Raw genomic sequence first — 21858 nt, 5'->3', positions numbered from 1 at the left:
AAAGCAACTAGCTGTGAGGTAGGGCTCTCCAACCAGGCAACACACCTCAGGCCACACAACTGCTTCCTGCAACCTTGGGAATGAGACAGATACACAGCCACAATGGGAGCTGAGGAATGTGACCTGCTTCCACACAACTGAAGAGAACAGAAGAAAAGCCAGTGGGTTTAATCCAAAGCAGGGTGCACGGCCTAGAGTGGGAACGGGTGAAGCTGTGCGCTATAAAAAAAAGGATTCATTTTGGATACTTCTCCATGGGCAAGGCCAAGTGTCAGGAGGAACGAGCTGGATCAAAGGAAAGGATCTTTGACCTGGCGCCTTTGTAGCAGTCTCTCAGCACCTGGCCTTTCCTATGGAGGGGTATGAAGTTGATCCTCGTCATAGCCCAGAGGGGCATGCAAGATTCACATTTGCATGTGCATCCGTCTCTGCAGTGCCTGGCAACAACAGCAGCAGAAAGAGCAGTCGCACTCTGAACTGGGACAGAGAGCAGAGCTGGAGGGCATTCTCCTTTGCTAGCTCACATGCAGTTGATCGGGTGCCAACAGAACTGGGCAGCACCGTTTAGATTCTAAAATGGCCGCTCCCTGCAGAGAGGGAGTAGAACAAATGGAAAGGATGTTCAAGAAGGACAAAGAGGGCTATCCATTCCTGCACAGGGAACACAGGCTTGGGAAGGGCTCACTCCATTGTGGCCCAGTGGGATATGTGCACCATCACATCCTGGGGAGTTCTACAGTTTACAGGGCAGTAGATGAAGTGAGAGGTGTAGCAGGGCTACACCCAGCTCCCTCTGCCCCAGCAAATAGGTCCCTCAACTGCCTCACACCAACACCCGCTCTCAACAAGCGAGGACAATGCTCATGGGGTGAATGTGAACCAGACTGCATGCCAGGCGCTCTCCCAGTGCAGCAGGGGTGGCAGCAGACACCCACAGCACTCCAGACCACAGACGGACCGGGAAGCAGCAGCAGAGAGGAGTGCCCTCAGACAGAGAGAGAAGGAGCAATCCGCCTGCAGCACTGGGATTGAACACTTCACTCTGCAGTGGCAGCTGCTGCTGGTGCTATTTTTAGTTGGGCTCTTGTCTTCACAGCAGGGCCTGGGGACCCTGTCTATGTGGGTTAGGCTGGTCATTCTAGGATGTTCTCCAGCCTGGTTACCCAGTGGAAGCCATTTGCACTGGCATACAGACAGGGCATGGAAACAACCAATACGCCATGTCAACACCTCCCCGAAGCTACTAACTTGCTTTCCAAAATGTTAGGGCTTGTCTGTGTCAGTGAAGATACTACCTACACTAAAGGGAGGAGTTCTCCCCTTGGCAAGGTAACTTCACCTCCCCAAAAGGCAACAGCTCAATTGATGGGAGAATTCTCCCATCGATTAGCCCTGTCTACACAAGGGGTTGGCTCTGCTTAACTGCATCGCTCAGGGAAGTGGTCTTTTCACATCTCTGAGCTATGTAGTTATACCGACCTAATCTCCTCATGTAGACCAGGCTGTAGATACCATAAAGAAAGAAAAAGAAGAAGCAGCCAGCTCTCACTATTAAGGCTGCAAAGAAAACCTTAAAAAAAGAAAGAGTGAGCAGAGTAAGGCCTGGTCTACACTGTTGCCTTAAATACGTCATGCACAGGTGGGAAAAATCCACACTCCTGAGCAGCGTAGTTAAGCTGACCTAACTCTGAGCATACAGGGCTAGTCAATAGTAGAATTCTTCTAATTGCTGCCTCTCGGGGAGGTGGATTACCTATCCCAATGGAAGAAGCCCTCCTGTCAGCATAGGTAGCATCTTCACTGAAACGCTACAGCGGAGAAGATGCAGCGTTTACGTGTAGAACTGCCCTTAGAAGAATGATACCACATCCCCCCTGCTCCCCAGTCTGCATACAGGGAGCTCAGAGCAAATTCCTAGTTTGGGTTCCCCCGCTCCCAACAGGAGATCCTCTGTCCACCAGGAGTTCAATGGAAGAGATTTATGCCATGGCACTAGTCGTTCTCTGGTTAGTTAGAAGAGGGAGCTTTACTCTTGCCTCTCAGCACCAGTAGGCATTCGTCTCCTGAAGTCTTGTTCAATGGAGAACTGAGTGTGGGAAACTGGACAGAGGCAGGAGGGTATTTTTACGCATTAAAAAAATACAGTCTCACAGACCCTTTAGTGTGGGCTCTGACTAACTTTAAAGGAGGAAGCCATGAAGATCTGAGCACTGGTTGCACGGGGCTTAGACCTCGTTGCATGGGATGGGTATTCCACTTGGACTCTAAGTAAAGGTGCACCGAACTCAATCATTGCATGGAAGGCCCTGAGGCCACGCTGAACGTTTGTCCTAAATGTCCGACAAGCAGCAGTCACACCGGCTGACTGCAATACCCGAGACACGATCTTTAGCTCAGGTGAGGCTGAGCAGAGGCAGTTGGACGTTGTTTCTTTCTAGCATGGATGGCAAGTCATGAGTTCTGCAGCCTGTCTTACCTCCCTTGCACCCTGCAGTGCCTTGCATTTGGAAGTTTCCCAGAAGAGCTAATTCCCAGCAATGAAGCTAAGCACTATGGAATAGGTCCTTCAGGAATCCCAGAATGGACTGGTGACAGCAGACACGTTATGTGAACGCTCCACACAGTGCTGGCAGAAGCAACGCTCCTGTGACGATGTGCTGAACCATTAGGATAAGCAAGAGAATCAGCCACTCTGTGCATTCATTGTCCCAGCCATGGTTCCCTGGCACATCACAGGCACAGCCATCTCAGGCCTTGTCTATGCTGGAGGACTGGGACGATGAGTCAGGAATGCTGCTCACCACATTGCAGCAGAACCAGAACAATCCCATCATGTGAGAATGTAAATCCAGACTCCTTTCCCAGAGGTTCATCTGGATCTTCTGAAACTTCCTCAGAGAGCCCCAGTTCTCCCTGCCCTTCTGCCTAGAGGGCAAACACTTCTGCTGCAGTCACTTCTTTTAAAGCGGTCTTGATTTTGTATTTGAGAGAGAGAGGCAGGAGTCAGTACCTGCGAGGGGCCTGGCACTGTACCAGCACACTCTTCCGTGGGCGGGCGGGCCCTCGTCTCCATTAACTGGGCTGAAGGACCCATTGCTGGCAAGCCAGAAACCAGCAAGCATTTGCCTGGCTCCTTGGGGAAAGGAACCGGTATGTCCAGGAGGACAGCCCACCCTCCCCCAGTGCGGAGCACAGATGGGGTTTACAGCCAGAGGCAGGAAGCTGCCATGGTGCTGTCGTCATCAGGGAAGCAGTGGGATTTCTGAGAAGGCCCCCAGGCCTGTGGAATTCCAGCAGGGGCCAGAGGTCAGGCTGCTTCCAGCAGAATCTAATTTCTTCACAATGCGCAGAAGCCAAAACAAGTTGGAAAGGTTCTGAGACCAGGGGTGGGATGCAGGAGGGCTGAATACCTGCTGGGGAAATAGTAACTATGGAAGAAGCCCCTGCAAATGCTGAGAGGAGCCTTTAGGGAAGCAGAGCTGGAAAGCAGTGAGAACATGTAGGCGAAGCTGACCCAGAGGAAGGAGAGAGCAAACTGAAGCAATAAGACCCTGGTGGGTGGAGCTGAGGTGGCTTCCAGCATCCTCACGGACCCCAGAGGTTCTACAGGAGATGTGCCGCTGTAGAACTTGGCTGGTTTGGGTTCCTGCTGAACAGATTCCACCACTAAAGCAAAGCATGGGTATTTAGCCACTACATGCTACTTCTGGCCCAGCACCCTGGGCCTCGACACATGCAGGGTAAACTGAGGAGCTCCACAAGAGGCAGAGACGACTCCTCCAACCATCCTGCTGGAAAGTGAGGCCAGGGGTTCAGCAGAGATATCTCTCTTCCTCCAGCAGATGCAAGATTAGTGTTTCTCCTGCAGCCTTTGCAGATGGGATTGGGACTAGACTCGTCATGATGGAAAGTATTCCCCATCTGACTGCAGCTGAGAGGGAAAGGGCAGGAAATTCAGAGTAGGCTCAGGAGAGCACACCACAGCTGCTGCTTGAGCCATGCTCCATTCTCGGTCCTTTGATGGAAAAGAGGCCCTCTCGCTTCCAGCCAAAAACTTCATCCATTAAAAAACAAAAAACAAAAGGCAGAAGATACTTTGTTTGCAACCCACTGCCCATCCACAGGCCTTGTACCCAGAATCCTTGGATCCAGAGAACAGATCCCAATCACAAGGGAATCATTCCTATTTTAGGTTTGCTGCATTAAGAGTCAGACAGAGAGGTGCAAAGATGAGACAGAAGCAACCAATTTGCCTTCTAAATGATCCGGACCTTAGATCTTATTCTTGACAGTTGCCCCATATTGTTATGTGGCATCAAATAGTTTTGAGTGGATGGATTTCCATCTTCTCTGGTAAAGAATGACCCTTTCCCCTTCCTTCTTGCTGGCTCCACTTGCCTGATAGGATGACGTGGCAGCACTTCAGTGTCTGGATGACATTGGATGCTTCTCACCATCAATCACAGCAGATATATACCTGAGAAGCTGTTTAATAGCTGGAACATTGCTGGCTTGGTGCCTCCATACTGAAGATTAAGTTAATGTAATCTAATCAACAGCAAGAAGCCATGGGGGAAGAAAAAGTCAGGGGCCTTGCTCAGATCATAGCGAGCCTGAGAGTGCGCGCATGCACAAGTGAGAGAGAACATGAATGCAAATCCCCCCCAGCTCTGTCAACAGCAGCTGCCTGCCTGGGGGATGAACGAAGATTCAAGCCAGCAATTAGGAGCTCCATTTACCCAAGTATTGTCTGCTACCATTGGCAGTGTGGAGAGGGAGAGAGAAAGGTAGGGATGGCAGAAGGAAGGGTTGGCAAATGCAGTGCTGCTGGGAAAGGGAAATATGAACTTGCTTCAGGGACCAGTAGCTAAGGGCCAAGATTTTCAAGAGTGATTTTAGGTGCCCAACTTGAGACATCTTGAGGGGGCTTGATTTTCAAAGGGTGGAGGCTGACTGCTATCTCAAGGTGTCTCAAGTTGGACACCCAAACTAAAAAATTACTCATCACTTTTGGAAGTTCTTGGCTAAAATTTGCTCAGCCATACTAAAAAAAACCTCACTAAAAATTAAAAAACCGAAACACTCCACACCATTATGGCCAAAAGCATCATCTGCTATGCTCCTGTCTGATCTCACAAACTGAGCAGGAACTGCTGGGATCAGTAGTTGAATGGGAGACGTCCAAAAGTAGCTAGCAGGAAATGGTGCTGGTGAGTCTGTATCTACACCGAGCTAAGGGCCCATCATGGCATTAGGAGGGCCTAGGCTTCTGGAGAAGATGAGATCCTAGCTACTTGTGGTTACTGGAGAGCCAATGGCATTTTTTAACTGAAGCATTAACCCGATTGTCCTTGTCAAAACCCTATTATCCTGTTAAAATAAGTCCTGCAAATTTGAACTGTACTCTGCATTTTTCACTTCCTGTCCTAATCATGATATTGCACACAGTTTAAAAGCTTCTGCATTTCTCCCCAGAGGTGGATGCATCTCTCTAGGCATTTCAAGAATACCCACTAGAATGGTATCCAGGTGCCTGTGCGTAGTTTGCATTTCAGTCAGTAACTGAAGGAAGGAAGGAAGGAAGGAAGGAAAGCGCTACACAGATGTAAGATTTAGTATTAACAACGTTGGTGTCTTGGTCACAGCCCCCAAAGGATGTCGGGGATGGGGATACATTTAGCACACACCCCTTGAAATGACCAGACACCATGACCACTTCCCAGTCTCAAAAAGTGCTTCACAGACGCAGACAGATCCCTGGCAGTCCTGCAAACCCAAGAGGAGTCTGTGTCAGAGGCAGGACTGGATGCACTCAGAGCACTAGCCTGGAGTAGTAGTACTGGAAGAGCAGTATAGGAAAATGGTGCAAAGGCAGGGTAAGGGGTGAGCAGCCAGCAGGTAGGATGGAGAACCCCGGGGTGCTTTAATAGTCCTCTTGGAGCCAAATCCTCTGCTGTGGTAACCACAGGCTAGGATGGGTCACCCCAGAGAATTTGGCCTCAGGTTTCTTACAGGGCAGAGGCCCCAGCCCAGGGAGCAGTGCTGGCACTTGCTGTAGCTCTGGTTTAGACACAGGAGGCAGCACAAAGCTGCTGAGCTGAAGGAGACAGAGAAGCAGGGGAGCGGTGGGGGGGCATTACCCCACTGCCTGGCGATCCCAGCTCTTCAGAGGAAAGCTGAGCTGCAGCCGGAAGGAGCCAGCACGGTCCCTGGGAGTGACGCCTCACAGATTAGAGAGGTATGTGGGCTGGAACCTAAACACAGGATGTGAAGCTCAGAGGAAGGGAAGGGGGAGGGGAAAAGGGAAGGGAGAGAGTGGAGGAGGATAGGCACAGTTAACCCTTTCATGCACTCGCACTGAGTGGTGCTGCTTAGTCAAGACTCTGCCATATCTCCTGGTGATAGGGGCATGGCCTGCCTTGGACCGGAGAGCACTGAGCAGGATATTAACCCCTTCAAAACCTACACCTGGGGAGCGATGGTGCCTCCAGTGCCAGGCAGTTACATTGTACAGAGTGCCACACAGGAAGGGACGGGCACTAGCTCACGGCATCCCGAGGTCTTCTAACCCTGCACAGGCCCATGACTAGAACCCTGTTGCTGAGCCATGCCAATGTGCTTCCCAGCAGGAGAACAGTTCCTTCGGCCTACAGCTCCCCACCCCTTCCGTCCTTCCCCTGGAGGCCCAATATAGGTGGAAGTTCCTGTCCAGCTTCCTCAAGTGCCGCAGGAGGTGTATATGTGGGGAGGGTGCGGGAAGGAGCGATGCGTTACAGCCACAGCTGCCCAATCCCCTAGCTCAAGGTTTACAGTGGAGCAACAGGGCTGAGGCCTGGTCTACACTGGGGGGGGAAATCGATCCAAGTTACGCAACTTCAGCTACGTGAATAATGTAGCTGAAGTCGACGTACTTAGATCGACCTACCGTGGTGTCTTCACCGCGGTGAGTCGACTCCTGCCGCTCCCCCGTCGACTCTGCCTGCACCTCTCGCCGAGCTGGAGTACAGGAGTCGAGGGGACAGCGCTCGGGGGTCGATTTACCGCATCTAGACTAGACGTGATAAATCAACCCCCGCTGGATCGATTGATCCAGTGGGTAGTGTAGACATACCCTGAGGGGAAGGCAGGCTGTGGCCTTGTCTACACACCAAAGCTGCACTGATTTAACTGATTTGGTTTCTGACTATGTGGGCAAGCTGCAATCAAGAGCAGACACTCAGATTGGTTCAGGAGTCTCCACACAGGGGGGCTGGCAACTGATCTAGTTCAGTTTGGGCAATTCCCGTGTATGGATCAGCAGTACATTTGCTTCAAGCAACAGCTCTTAACCTGGAGACCTATAATTAGCATGAGAGAAAGAGAGAGAGACCAAAGAGACGAAGAAGGCAAACATCATCTAAAGATGTGTTAGCTTTGGTAAGAGTGTTAGCTTTGGGGGAAGCTCATAGGTACTCCAGACCAGCCTCTCAGAAGAGATGTTATATGTATCAGTGTATGTATGGGAGGAGCTTGTCACAGGCTCTAGATCCAGACTCTCCCACCAGGGGGCACTATGGGGAACAGCGTAGGAGAGTGGTGCAGTATGCAAGCCTTAGCCTCTTGGAGCAAACAGTCAGTGGATGATTACTGGCTCTGGAGGAGCTCTGAGGTGCCCTACACCCAGCTTGTAGGAGGTGCTGTGTAGGAAGTGATGCACTAGCAGAAGAACAGAAGAGCTAATCTGAAAGGTTGCTGTGATTTGCAAGGCAGGAGTTGCGTGCCGGATCCAGTGAGACCACACTCATCTCCCCCTCCCCTTCACTCACCTCTGCCTTGTACATGCGGATGAGACCCTGGTTCACTTTGGACCAGGAAGGTACAGCGCTGATGTTCCACAGCTGGTTGGAGTGCTCAGCGAAAGGGCCAGTCTTCATCTAAAAGACAGAGGAAGAGAGCTAAGGGAGCCGAGCCAACAGGGAAGTTTGTGCACAAGCCCAGTGACTCACAGTCACGCTCACTTCAACAAACATTCCTGCTGGGCTGTGTGACCCAAGCACCGTCCATGTCACTGCGCCCGCACCTCCTTCCTTCCACATGCCCTCCTGCAGCAGCACTACCAACAGGGAGGGGGGTATCCTAGGCCCCCACCTAAAAGCACTAAGCATTTTCTGCCCCACATTCTATTCTAATCACATTTTTCTCTTCTCCTTGTATGAATTCATTAAAGAGCAAACACAGTCCAGCTCAGCGCTGCTCCCATTCTACCCAGAAACTTCCCCATGCAACACGGCTGCTGGGCTTTCCAAGAAAATGACTCATTCTCCATTCAGAACAACAACCAGCAGCAGCCACCACCACCACCGCCGCCAACCATGAATACAGAGGGCAACGCAGGTTGGCAGCAGCTCTTGCGCTTGGATCCAAACACTGCACCTGCCATGAGCAGAGATGGGCTACAAGGGGGTCTAGTGGTTCTTTAAAGTTCCTGCATTTCATATTGCTGGTGAAGCTGCAAGGCTCCACCTTACAGTAGATGCAGCAAACGGGCAATGGATTTAATTAATTTTTTTAACTATAGTGTTTAATCATTGATGCTAGCTTCTTTCCAGAGATAGATTTTGGGGGGCGGAGGGAGCTAAACTCAGGGACAGCTGCCTCTAGATTATCCCACTGTTTGCCACTCTCCACCAAATAAACAGACCCTCGGGGAGAAAAAAATAATGCAGCCAATCTGACTGAGTGAAATTCTCATGACTTCATAAACCACAAGGCCAAAGCTCAGGCTAAAAAGGATCATGGGGAAATAAGAGTCTTTTTGACGATCTTGAGCACCCTGGGTCTTTAATAACTAACCCCCCCTACACACACACACACACACACACACACACACACACACAGAGCAAGCGGGGAAAAGTGTTTATGCTTTTGAAGCTGCTTGCTGTAAAAAAGCTGATCAATCCATTTGAGGGAAACTGCTGTCCTTCTGCAGAGGCAAAGTGGCAGCAATTTACAAGGAAGAAGAAGAAGAAGAAGAAAAAAATCACTCAGAGGACAACATTTAGACTTCATTGACCTCAGAGCTGAAGCATTGTGGGTAACGGTTCTGTAGTTCTGTCTGCTCTGAACAGCTGCGATGAGAACGCAGATGAATTTCTGCTTCCTCTTTGCAGTTCTTCTGAGCTGGGGAATGACTGATGAGCCACTAAACCGTGCCTGCTCCCCTTCATTTTGCGTGTGTGCGCGCACATGTTTTCCTTGCAGATACAAGATGAAACACACACAAAATTAAATGGAGCTAGTGTGTTATTAAGTACAAAGATTTGGCATCTCATCATGACTAGTGGATGACTGAAAAAAACTGTGTATGTCAGGGGGTTATACTGACGAGGCTTGGCACAGTCCAGCTGACATGCCCCAAGTCTCATGTGCCTGGGATGCACTGCAAGGCAGTTTTTAAAAGCATCTCTCCCTTCATGGAAGATTCTGCGGCATGCATTGCAGCGACAAGCCTCATTCCGTTCTCCAGTCCCTCCTTCGTTCAGATTGGCACAGCCCTGATCAACCCCTTTGGCTTTGCTCCTGGCCTGAAAGAGTTAAGGCAGATGGGAAGCTCTGAAAAAGCCGCTTAGGATGGCCAGACCCACGTTCAAGCCATACAGGATTTGGGCGCCTGGAGCACCTGACGCATCTGTGACCGCGGCCTTCCTAACCCGTGTCCGCTCCAGCAGAAGACTTGGCTATTGTTTCAAACTGGGGAGGGAGGGCAGAGAGGGAGAAAAAAAAATTAGCTCATTTTAGCCACAAAGGGAGAAGAGAGAGAAAACAAGCGAGCTGGAGAGAGCGAGAGAGACAGCAAGAGCGCTGCAGTCCCGCAGTGACCCCAGGGGAATGTAGTGAGTCAGAGCAGCCATATTGAGCAGGAAATTACTCACAGACGCTGCGTTCCTGCCTCTCTGTTCCCAAGAGAATCAGCCTTTTGTAAATGGTTCCTCTGTCAGTAACTGGAGGGGGAGGCGGGGGGGACGGCTCTGTGCAGTGCCTTCCTGTCAGTTCCTTCCCTTCCAGCTGAAACCTGAGCCCTCCCTTCCCAAACCTCCAAATTTAGAAGCCAGATTGAAACTGAAATTCTTCATTGCCTGCCCTTGGCTCTTAAAGGAACACAGCCCTGTTTTGTTCAGGCTTCAGCCCTCTGCACAGTTCAGCACACACACAATGCTTGGGCTTTTCCCCTATATGTACCGCAGTCCCACAGATTATACTGGAGATCTAACAAGGGACCAGCTTTATCTTTGTCTCTTGCAGAGGGCTCTGCATACTGTAGGCACCAGATAACTAACAGCACTGGAGAGACAAGGTGGGTGAGGTAATCTCTTTTATTGGACCAACTTCTGTTGGTGAGAGAGAAGCTTTCGAGCCACACACAGCTCTTCTTCAGGTCTGTGTGGCTCAAAAGCTTGTCTCTCTCACCAACAGAAGTTGGTCCAATAAATAGATTGCCTCACCCCCTCTTGCCTCTAATATCCTGGGACTGACAACTCCAACTACACTGCATACACCACCATTCAAAGCACCCAGAGATATCACAGTTCACCAGCGATCGGGGCGGGGGGGGGGGGATTATGCAACGGAAGATTATTTCTTCTGAAGGGTTTTTTGGTTGAGGAGGGGTGGGGGTGATGTTCTTATACTTGCTTTTTGCCACTCTCTTGTTAAGCACTGCTGTTTGAACATGGAAGTAACAACCAGAGAATGAGCCAGTCCTATGGGCCTGATTCAATAGTAGTGATACAACGTTGCAGTGGCACATTTCACACATTGTTACAAACATGAATAAAGCCTCACATTTCCCCACCCAGCACATCAGGGTTAATTCCATTTTACAGACAGGAAAACTGAGGCACAGATTTGTTCAGTTCATACTCTTTACATTGCAGCAGCACTTAGAGTTCCCTTGTCCTAGGCACTGTAGGAACACATACAAAGAAACAGACCCTGCGCAAAAGATCTTGCAATCATTTTAAATTACTTGCCCTCTGCCACAGAGCTGGGGGGGGGGGGGAGGGGGAAATCGACGGTTCCTGACTCTCAGTCCCCTGCTCTAACACCTATACAACACTCTACTTCCCCTTACACACAGGGAACTACTATTTAGGGACCAAAGCCATTTAGGAGCTATCTTTAAAAGTCACCTTATAATTAGTCAATTTATGTAACATTTGCTGGAATACTCATATAGATTACAGAGAACACTAAAGAAGAGTTTTAGTGGATTCAGATCAGACATTGTGTTATTATTACTTTAACAGTTTGAGGTTTAATACACATATAAAAATAATGTAATCCAGTATCTATATTACTGAAACATCACATAAAGGCAAAGGAATGGAGAACTCGGAGAAAATACTGTACTTTTTTTTTTTTTTTTTTTTAAAACCACCACAGTAGTTGCTGTTTTTTGAACGGTTCAAAAGCAAGGAATGATCCAGTACCTATAAAATGCACTCAATCTAGGACTATAAGCGTGACATTTGCTTTGTGTGTATGTAATGTTATTAAGGGAAAGCAGGCTTTCAATCAAGGGGATTAGAAGAAAAAAAAGCATTAAAGTAAGTTTTAAAACCTTTTTTCCTGTTATTTTACCATGATATTTGTTGTTTGTTCAGCTTGTTGATTTAATGGACAGAAAGCTGGTATTAAAAGCTGTTTTAGCTCCACCTAGTGGCAGTAGCAACCTTTGTCCATGAAACTAAACAATTACGTTTCAAAAGATAAATCTGTTTGAAACAATATTTATGAGAAAATATGGTTAAAAATATCCCATCTTTTATCATTCAGGTTGTCCTGACTGACTCTTTATCTGCTCACCCAACAAGAACCCAGAGCAGCTTTTCATGCCACTAGGTGGCGCTACAGCAGCTAAATATGGTGAATTTAAAAATCCAGATTCTACCAGCTCCCATTAAATTTGTGGGACAGAGAAATATTTATTTATTTAACAATAGCCATAAAGCTAATTCTTGCAAGGAAAAAAAATAAAATGACTAAAGAGGTTTTAAAAATCCATTTCAACCGATCAAGTGTCATCTGTATTTTGCTTATAGTTTTCTATACCTGTGCACAGAGATGCGTGTTTGTAATATACCCTCAATACAGGAACAAGTTACACATAACAGAATTAAAATAAATCTTATGTTAGACCAACTTCTGCTGGAGAAAGACAAACTTTCAAGGTTACACAGAGCTCCTGAAGTCCTGAAGAAGACCTCTGTATGAGCTCAAAAGCTTGTCTCTTTCACCAAAAGAAGCTGCTCCAATGAAAGATATTGCCTCACCCACCTTGTCTCTCTAATATTCTAGGACCAACACAGCTATAACAACACTGTAAACAATAAACCTTACAGCATCTTGGCTTCAGCTTTCACTGAGCAGGAAGCACAAATAGATTCTCACCCCCCCCCCACCCAATTTTTTTTTCTTTGGCATTATACATTAGCATGTTCTCAATGATATTTGGTTTCCACCAGGTTATTTTTAAACTGAAAATCAAGGGCTAAATTCCAAGAGATGCTAAGCACCAGCAGCATCTGCTGGGAGTTCCAAGGGCCCAGCACCTCTTGGGATTTGGTTCAAAGGGAGCTACATGCCACTTTTAAGAATTCACTATACTGTTGATTATAGTGGGGTGGGTGTCATATCATGTGAACCTGTCTGTTTGATCACTAATTTAGCAAGAGGAGATAGAGAAGAAGGGGGCACAGAGGCATAGAATAGCAAGAAAAGAGTGTCATTGCATGCATAAAAATTGTGTCAGCCTCTATTTCTAGCAGGTTGCCAGAAAAGTGATTGCTAACAGGAATAGAGTGCACAGTCTTTGCTCTCCCCACTGAGACCTCATGGGAATGAGCACCGTATACATGTCCAGCCTAGACTATTTGCAGTATTGTAGCCATGTTGATCCCAGGACATTAGAGAAACAAAGTAGTTGAGGTAATATCTTTTATTCGACCAACTTCTGTTGGTGGAACATACAAGCTTTCAAGCTTCACAGAGCTCTCCTGCAGGTCCTTGCTCCTGGGGGAATTTGGCGCCACTGCGCGTGCGCAGAAATCATGTCCCCTGCAGATTTCTTTGCTTCCCTGCAGAAAAATGACTTTCTGATAGGGAAGCAAAGGGAAGCTGCAAGAGCAGTCACGCACCACTCCATAGTTGCGCAGGTACATTGTTTCAGGCACCCAGAGCAGCCAGCGGACAAGTAAATCATTGCAGGGCTGCAGACACCCCACTAAGTGGCTCTTACCCTGAACCAAGGATCAGTGGTTGGGCTGGAGGCAGGAGAGGACGGGACTTCCTCTTCCCTGCAAGGAGTGTCAGGCCTACCCCCAGAAACCTCCCCCAGCAGCAGAAAAGCTCAGCATCCTCCCCTGCTTCCTGCCCCCATCACCCCTCAGCTGATGGGGAGGGGTCATCGTACAGAGAGTTGTTCCCCCATCCGCCCAAACCCCATGCATCTGGACCTCCCATACTCAGACACCCCTGCCAAGCCTCACCCCATATGCCCCAACCCCCCCCAGCCCTCCATACCTGAACCCCACCCCACTGAACCTCAACCCCTATATCTGGAGCCCCCTGCACCCAGAACCCCTGCTTCCAGACCACCCCCAACTAAGCTCCCTGCACTCAAACCCCCACCCTGACAAGCACCACCCCCCTACACCACCCTGAGCCCCCACATCCAGACCCCCACGCCATTGTCCCCCAACTGGCTGAACCCAGACCCCCACCCCACCAAGCCCCACTGCTGAGACCTCCACACCCGGACCCCTCCACTGAGCCTCAACCACCTTCACCTGGAATCCCCTGCAGTGTCCCATTGCCCCTGTACCTGGAACCACCCCAACGAGCCTCTGTGCATCCAGATCCTCCCACACCTAGATCCCCCACCGAGCGGCCTGCACACAGAATCCTCTTACCCCACACTGGGATCCTGCCTGGTTGAGCCTGCCTGCCTCACACCTGGAGCACCTGGCACAGAAAAGCAGGGCCCCAGGGTGTTTCTGGGGCAGGCCCAGGCCTTGTGCTGTGTCAGAGTCAGATGCAACCTCACGACTGAGTCTGTGTCCTGCGGTGGGGAGACTGCAGGGTGATCTCCCATCTTCGTGCAACCAGTGGCCTATGCTCTCCACTGCCATGCTGGAGCCTCTTCATTTATTTATTGACAAATAAAACTTGTAGAATTTTGCAGTATTTTTAAATATTGTGCGCAGAATTTTAAATTTTTTGGCACAGAATTTTTAAATTTTTGGCGCAGAATGCCCTCAGGAGTAGCAGGTCTAACACTCTGGTTACCTTCCCCAGATCTGAAGAAGCTTTCTGTGAAGCTCAAAAGCTGGTGACTTTCTACGAAGAGAAGTTGATCCAATAAAAGCTACTACTTCACCTACCTTCTCTCAGCCTAGATTAGTCAGACAAGACGCTTACACCATGTGGCTGCAGACAGGAGGCAGTAAGCACCATTGTTTAGAAACAGCGCCCTCTAGTGAAGATACACTGATGTTACCATAGAGGGGCTTTCCCAAATCTTTTGCCAGCATTATTTCCCCCATCCCAAGATTCCATGATACACTTTAATGCGGACATGGTTCTGGACACATTATCAGCCAGGGACTCTCTCCTCACTAGCTCACAAGAATGGCCATTTAATAAGTATAAATAATAAGCAGAGAACCAATGGCCAGGCTGGGATTTGGAGCGACCCAGGCCCTGTGGTGGGTTAGGAGCACACACAGGTGACTCAGAGGCACTAGGGCCCTGTCAAGAGGCTTATTGCCAAGGGAGGTATAGCTTGGAGTACCAGTCACAAGGACCTGACTTAACAAGGACCACCACCTCAACCCTTCTAGCACACATGTTCTGAAATCACATACACCTTACCTTATCCAAAAACTGCTTTATTTACCGCCCATGGCAAACCCCACTAAATCACCCAGATCCACCTCCCATGCAGCTTCATCACATTCACTCTCAACATCCCCACCGAACTCATTCAAGAGGAGAGTCAGGGGCTTGTACAAAGGCTCAGCCAAATGTTCCACAAAAATGAACAAAAACACAAAAGGAGGAGGAGAAAGCCACAGCAGGCACCCAATAATCCAAACCCAAGAGAACCCAATACAGCTGAGAAGTCTCTCGATAGGGTAAGTATCCCCACCCTCACCTCTGTAATGAACAGGATGCACTCCAGGAACATGTAGTCCTTATGATTTTCATTCACTACCTTCTCATCAACAAAGTGCCGAGGTTCCAGGTTTGGGTGTTCTGAAAAAAAATTCAGATGTCTGTCCTTCAGATACCAACCAATGTCAAACCGCCTGGTTTCTTCCTGCTCCAGCCCCTCATTATAGACACAATCCACTTCAATACCTTCCGGTGAGTTAGAGACAGAAGTTTCATACTAGGTCACCTACCACAGGCGTCAGTGAAGGATTGGTTCCTACCAACCATACATTGCATAGGGCTTTATCCAGTGGAGGTTTAAATGTCTCTATAGATGGGACTTTCACACACTTCCCTTGGCAGACACTTTCACAGGTTTCCTGATGTGTGACCTGTCTTCACTTCATCCTTTCATTGTGCCACCCTATGTCATCTATCTCCCCTCCTTGATGTTTGTACCATTAAAATACTGATAGGTTGAGGAGCCCATGGCCCTCAACTACAAAGCTACATACATTTAGTCCTTTTAATCTTTCATCAACCTATTAACCAGGTTGGTTGCTCTCCTCCAAGGCTCTTCTCTGTTTGTCTACATCTGTCTGGTAAACAAGCGAACATTGATTTCTAAAGTATTCCCTCAGATCTCTTTTTGGCTTTTGTATATGCCCATGCAGCCAGCCAGTTTTCCATCCATTCTGTGTGGTTACCAGCAAAGACAACATAAGTTACGAGATTTCATGAGACACACATTACCAAAATTAAGTTATATTACAACTACTCCATTCCTTTCCCCCACTGATTTTGAAATTCAAAAATGTAACATTTGCTCCTTATAAACCTATGACTTCATTGGTCACAGCTTTTTATCCCCTAAATATTTACAGATACTCTCCTCTTAATGTTTGCTCCATTATTTTACTAGAGACTGAAGTGGATTTTAGTGGATGTTAATCAGGCTCAGATCATTCTTCCTCGCTAGAGGCCCTATTTCTAACCCTAAACTCTAAGAAGGCGATGCACTAGGTTCACTGACTTTGTCTCTAGACCCAAGTCAATAGGATGAGTTGAGATGTCCTGGATCTTGAACCCAGGCCTGGGAGTCCCCAGACAGCTGCCATATCCTGGCCTCCACCCAGTGGCTACTGAAACCAGGTAGGCGGAGATGGTACTAGGGCTGTAACCCCAGCCAAGGCACCCACCGACAGGAGCTCTGATTGGAAGATGGCCCAGCTGTACCGATAGGTCCAACTATGCAATTTTAGCTAGGAGTAGGAACAAGAAGTTTGTCCAAGTAACAAGATGGCTTTCTGTTGTGCCTGCATTGGAGTCTGCTTGTATCTACCTCCTGCACTCAACCCTGTTCCTGTTCTGCTCCTGACTCCTACCTTACCCCTGCCTTCACTCCTGTTCCCACCATGCTTCATCCTGGCCTCTCCTCCTGCCCTGTGCCTCACTGCCAATCCTCAGTGACCAATCCTGGTTCCGAACCCAGCCTCTAACTTCTGACCCTGACTCCAGCTTGACCCTTGGCTCTGGCATTTGGCATCTGACCTCGGCTCTGACCCTCAGCTTTGATTCCTGATTCCAATTCTGGCTTGACCCCAAGCTCTGGTAACTGGCAGTTGACTCTGCTGCCGACCCTCGCCTTCATTCCCCAAACTGTATGCCTGCTCCGCCCACTAGACCTGACCAGCTACGTCCTGGTCCATAACATTTGTGCAACGAACAATATGATGAGGGCTCCTATCAATGGTATCTCACAGCACAGCTCCAAAGAAGAATTAGCCTGTGGACCAACCAGTGCATTGTGTCAGATGCATGTTGGCTGTCGTGATCAGACTAGAGTATGCATTATTATTTGTTCACAGTAGCACCTAGAGGTCCCTGCTGAAATCAGTGCCCCCTTGTGCTAGGTGTCATACGCACACATTATGTCCTTGCCTCAAATAGTTTACCATCTAAACAGACAGAACAAAGGAAATGTGCCCATTTTACAGATAGGGAAATGAAGCCCAGAAATATTAAGTGACTTGCCCAAGGTGGCCCTGGGAGCCTATGGCAGAGCTGGAAATTAAACCCAAATCTGAGTCCCACTCAGGGCATAAACTGTCTTTTTCAGCACCAAAATACACACAGGAGTCTCAATAAAAAACAGGTATACTTTAAGATGTTTCAGCATTTCCACTGTAACCCTCCTTTTTCACAGTCTGACCAACTGGCTTCTTTTGAAAGCAGAGAACAAGAATTCTTAACTTCAAGCAAACATTTCAAATCAGCTTTTTTTAAAGTCACACTTAGCTGCAAAAAAAATATCCCAAACCACTGCTGGTCTTCCCAGTGAAGGACAGAAGGAGAGAGAGAGACCAGACTTTGGTAGGTTTGTTCGTACCTATCAGTTGGGAACTGCCCCATATGAAGGGCAGAAACTGGAAGTCGTCCAGGCCCCACACTCCCTGGCTACCAGCTGGTTCCATCCTGTAAGTTTTCTGGAGTTTCCGCATCACCTCCAGGTACCTAAGGTAAAGAAGAAAGGGAAGGGCTAATAGAAGACATCAGACGTAAAGTCTCAAGGCCTCTCCTCCCTGCTGAAACAATGGTGAGTTTCCAATCAGAAAGCCCATCTACATATACAGGAGAGAACCAGATGCCCCAAGCTTGTTCTCTCTGGACCCAGCACAAGCACCTGATCCAGTCCAACAGCCTGCTGGCTGAGTGAACATCAAGAGTCCACGCTGGAGGAGAAACAAATAACAACAACCCATTTGTGAAAGGCAGAGGTTTGACACAGTCTGGTCCACAGCAGGGTTAAGTTTACAGCTAACAGATATCTGATATTGGTTTTCTTGTACCAAATTTTTACCTTTTGATTAACCAGAGGACAGGATACACTAGTATAAATAAACCTTCCCTACTCATGTTACCCAGAGAGCCCCTGGAGGAAGAGTTACCCAGAGCCTATTTTGGTCATTCAACTATACATAAGAGGCTAAGCAGGGAAATCAAGGATCAGCACTTTGCCCAGAGGAGATAATGTAAGTGGGTGATGGTGACAGCATAAAAGGCAGCAGAGTCCCTGAATCTTTTGATGAAGATAGAGCTAGTACCTGTGGATGACAACTCTGACTCACTGTAGAACATATTCCATCATGCCCATGACTCTGCATCCTCTCTCTGTGCCCATTTGTGAGGAGACAAGAGGGAGTAAGCTTTTAAAGGTGCTCCTTACAGACCAGGATCAGAACCCTGGATCTATAACTTGCATACAGTGCCCTGCATAACGCTGCATACTCGACAGATGTTCTGCCACAAGACCATAGAGAAAATTGGGCCTGATGATAGATTTAATGGCAAACACAGCACTGAGGTTTTTACTGAATTCAATTTAAAAAAAACCAAACACACACAAAAAAAGGGAGCAGCAGCTTTTGAATACCATCCCTGTGTATTTTACTTTGCTGCAAAATTTTTCTGTCTGTTGCCTGATAATGACACTTTCCCCACCTCTAGCCCCTTTCACCAGAGAATCGCAACGCGCTTTACAAATATCCCTGAGTTAAGCTGTACAACAGTCCCTGTGAGGGAGGATTGATCATCCCCACTTTACAGATGGGGAAAGTGAAGCACAGAGAGGAGAAGCGACTTGCCCAAGTTCACACAGTGACTCAGTGGAACAGTTGGGATTAGAACGTAGGCGTCCCAATGGCCAGTTCTCTGCTCGCATCACTACAAACCCCACCTCCTGCATTGTGGCAGCTGTCAAGAGGAGCTATGGACGGCTGGCAGGTTCACAGACTGAAAGGTCAGAGGATACCATCAGATCATCTAATCTGATCTCCTGTGTAACACAAGCCACAAATTTTCATCCAGTTACCCCTATATTGAGCCTAATAACTTGTATTGACTACCGTGTATCTTCCAGAAAGCTGTCCAGTCTGGACCTGAAGCCATTAAGAGATGGAGAATCCACCACTGCCCTTGGTAGTTTCTTCCACTAGTTAATCTCCCCACTTGTTAAAAAAAAAATGATCCCTTATTTGTCATCTGAATGTGTCTGGCTTTACCTTGAGTCACTGGTTCTTGTTATGCTTTTATCCAGCCTGTTAGCAACTGGTGCATTTTCTCCATGAAGGTATATATACACACAGCTCGGGGATCACTGTTTTAACCAAGTTTTCTGCTTCCTTAAACACAACAACAAAAGGTTCCCGAGTGTTAACCTAGATGTGCCACAAGCCAAAAAGGTGGGTATAAGGCTCCAGTGTGGGGACGGACACAGTGATCAAATCACCTCCTGGTCTTGGATTTGGAGTGGGGACACATAGACTACTGTACATCAGACAGCGTGACAACACAAAGGGTGTGGGGGCACACTATGACCAGATGATAGCGAGAATTAGGTGTGGTGGACTGGTTGTTGCAGGCCACATGCTTTATGACCAGTGAACCACAGACAGATCTGTGGGGAAAATGCCCTAGGAACAGCTCCACCTCACCTGTTCTTGCATTGCCTCACCTATTAAACACTTTGAAGACAATGGCCAGCTGGTCATCCACCCTAAGAACACCAATTTTGCACAGGCAACAGAGGAAGGCAGCGAATGCCGCTTCGTGACCTGGGATTGAAGAAGAGGAGACAGACAAAACATTGGCAATTCCCATCATAGATTAGCTCTCTGAAGGTGCTACAATGGCTCTTTAGAGGACACAGCAATCACATCCCCATGAGTGGCAGAGCCCCAACCAACCAAGGCTCCTTCTTACTTGGATAAGATCACAAAAAAGAGACTCCTCCTCCTCCTCCTAACACCCAACAATAATATTTCACACCTACATAGCACCCGCTATCCAAGGATCCCACAGTGCTTCACAGCCATTAACAAATTAAACACATACCCTCGTGAAGTGGCGAAGGATTAGTCCCATCTATAAATTGTGGAAACTGAGACACAGAAGAAAAGGAGTACTTGTGGCACCTGAGAGATTAACAAATTTATTACTCCTTTTCTTTTTGCGGATACAGACTAACACGGCTGCTATTCTGAAACCTGAGACACAGAAGAGTTATGTGACTTGACCAAGACCACACAGTGAATCAGTGGCAGAATTCGGAAGCCCTGAATCTAGTCCAGGAATTGAATCACTAGACAACACTTCTCCTGCACCCACACATGAACACCCTCCCTGCTCAGACTTAGGGAATTAAGATGTCAATTTCATCTCTGTGGTTCTCCCACAATGGCCCGTTGGCTCAGTGGAGCCATCTTACTGCAGAATGAAATATTTTGAGAGCTAGGCACTGAGAGACTGGAGTGTTGGGAGCAACTCCCTTTCTTATGAGCTGAGCAAGAGGATGGGGGAGCCAGAGGATTCCAGAATAACCCAGTGAGCTCTGCAGGGAGTGTGTGTTTGGGAATGTGGGAGCGGACACAAACACTCAATAGCAATTAAACAGATTTCCTCCTATTTTCAAAAGGCCCCATGTCAGAGGGACATTAGCCCTGCTCCACCCCAGGGAAAATCACCGCCCTAAGGTGCCCAACTGTCAGCCATGGACCACCCGCTCTATGCAGCTTTGTCCTCTAGCTAACAATGCAGAGAGCAGAATAAACGCAGCACTCAGAAGAGCCCATAAGATACTGGGGCTGGATGCAGAAAGGCACTTTTATTTCCCCTTGGATGGGAGAAACTACGGCAATAAAGAGTAAATAAAGGAGGTGGCTCCATTTTATAAAGCCGTGCAGTTGCTGGGATATGAACAAGTTGCACCTAAGGTCTAGCTATGCTGAGCTGAAAGAATACAGAACCCAATGCTCAAGACAGAGGAGTCGTGGAAAGACTGGATTTCCCTTGCCAAGCTACAGCTGACAGTCTAAGTCAACAGGTCCGTTACCAAAGGCAACATCTCCCCCTGGCGATCAAGAGCTGCAGCACAGCTGGTGATGAGATTTGCATACCTGTATTTCTTAGTCTCTTTACCTCAACTCTCCTCCTCCTCTCCTTACCCAGCACATTACAGAAGTCACATATTTCAGGCTCCTGGCACACTACAATGACCCTCACTCTAGCTATTTGATTAAGTCATTAGCTGGACATTCCTCTCCGAGCCCTCTCCCTCCAATACACACAGGTGGGACTCCTCGGAGTTTCAGTCCGCGCTCTCACACTGATGTAAATCCAAAGTAACCTAACTAAAGCCAATGGAATTACTCCAGCTTTTGATTCTGACATTTCTCCCTGGGCCCGATTCTGTTCTCACACTAGGTCTCAAAGATCCTATCCGGTACTTATGCCACACGTAGCAACCATTTCTGGCCACTTACGATCTGAAGACACTTCTCGCAGAGTATGAAACCTAACTCATTTCCTGATCTGCTTCCAACCCAAGATATTACATTTTAGCTCCTTAAACTCCCCCTTGTGATTCAGCTTCACACAATACTCCACGTACGTTTTCTGTTCTGTGCCATCATGCCGTGTTGCTGTGCGCTATTAAGCAGCTCCCATGGTACACCCCAGAGGTGACAGCATTTCAACAGTGGTTGCAATGGTCAATTAATGTTTCTACAGCACTTTGAGCTCCTTGGATGAAGATGCTATAGTGAAGCTAAGAATACTTCTTTTGAAAAACTTAAGATGTCTGGGACTGAAGTGGAGGCAGCCAAGAAT

The 21858-nt window shown here is 48.1% G+C and overlaps 1 protein-coding gene across 1 annotated transcript in view; it reads right to left on the bottom strand.

The window, feature by feature from the left end:
- Positions 1 to 21858, bottom strand: part of PTPA (protein phosphatase 2 phosphatase activator) — a 41260-nt gene that overhangs the window by 4395 nt on the left and 15007 nt on the right. The window contains exons 6-9 of the mRNA XM_007061068.4: positions 19706 to 19805; positions 17582 to 17706; positions 15194 to 15294; positions 7806 to 7913 (exon numbers count right to left, since the gene is read on the bottom strand). Coding sequence (XP_007061130.2) covers positions 7806 to 7913; positions 15194 to 15294; positions 17582 to 17706; positions 19706 to 19805 — 434 coding nt within the window. The remainder of the gene's footprint in view (positions 1 to 7805; positions 7914 to 15193; positions 15295 to 17581; positions 17707 to 19705; positions 19806 to 21858) is intronic.

Source organism: Chelonia mydas, chromosome 16, assembly GCF_015237465.2.
Source record: "Chelonia mydas isolate rCheMyd1 chromosome 16, rCheMyd1.pri.v2, whole genome shotgun sequence".
Lineage (NCBI taxonomy): Eukaryota > Metazoa > Chordata > Testudines > Cheloniidae > Chelonia > Chelonia mydas.
This window is presented reverse-complemented; position numbering and strand designations above follow the sequence as displayed.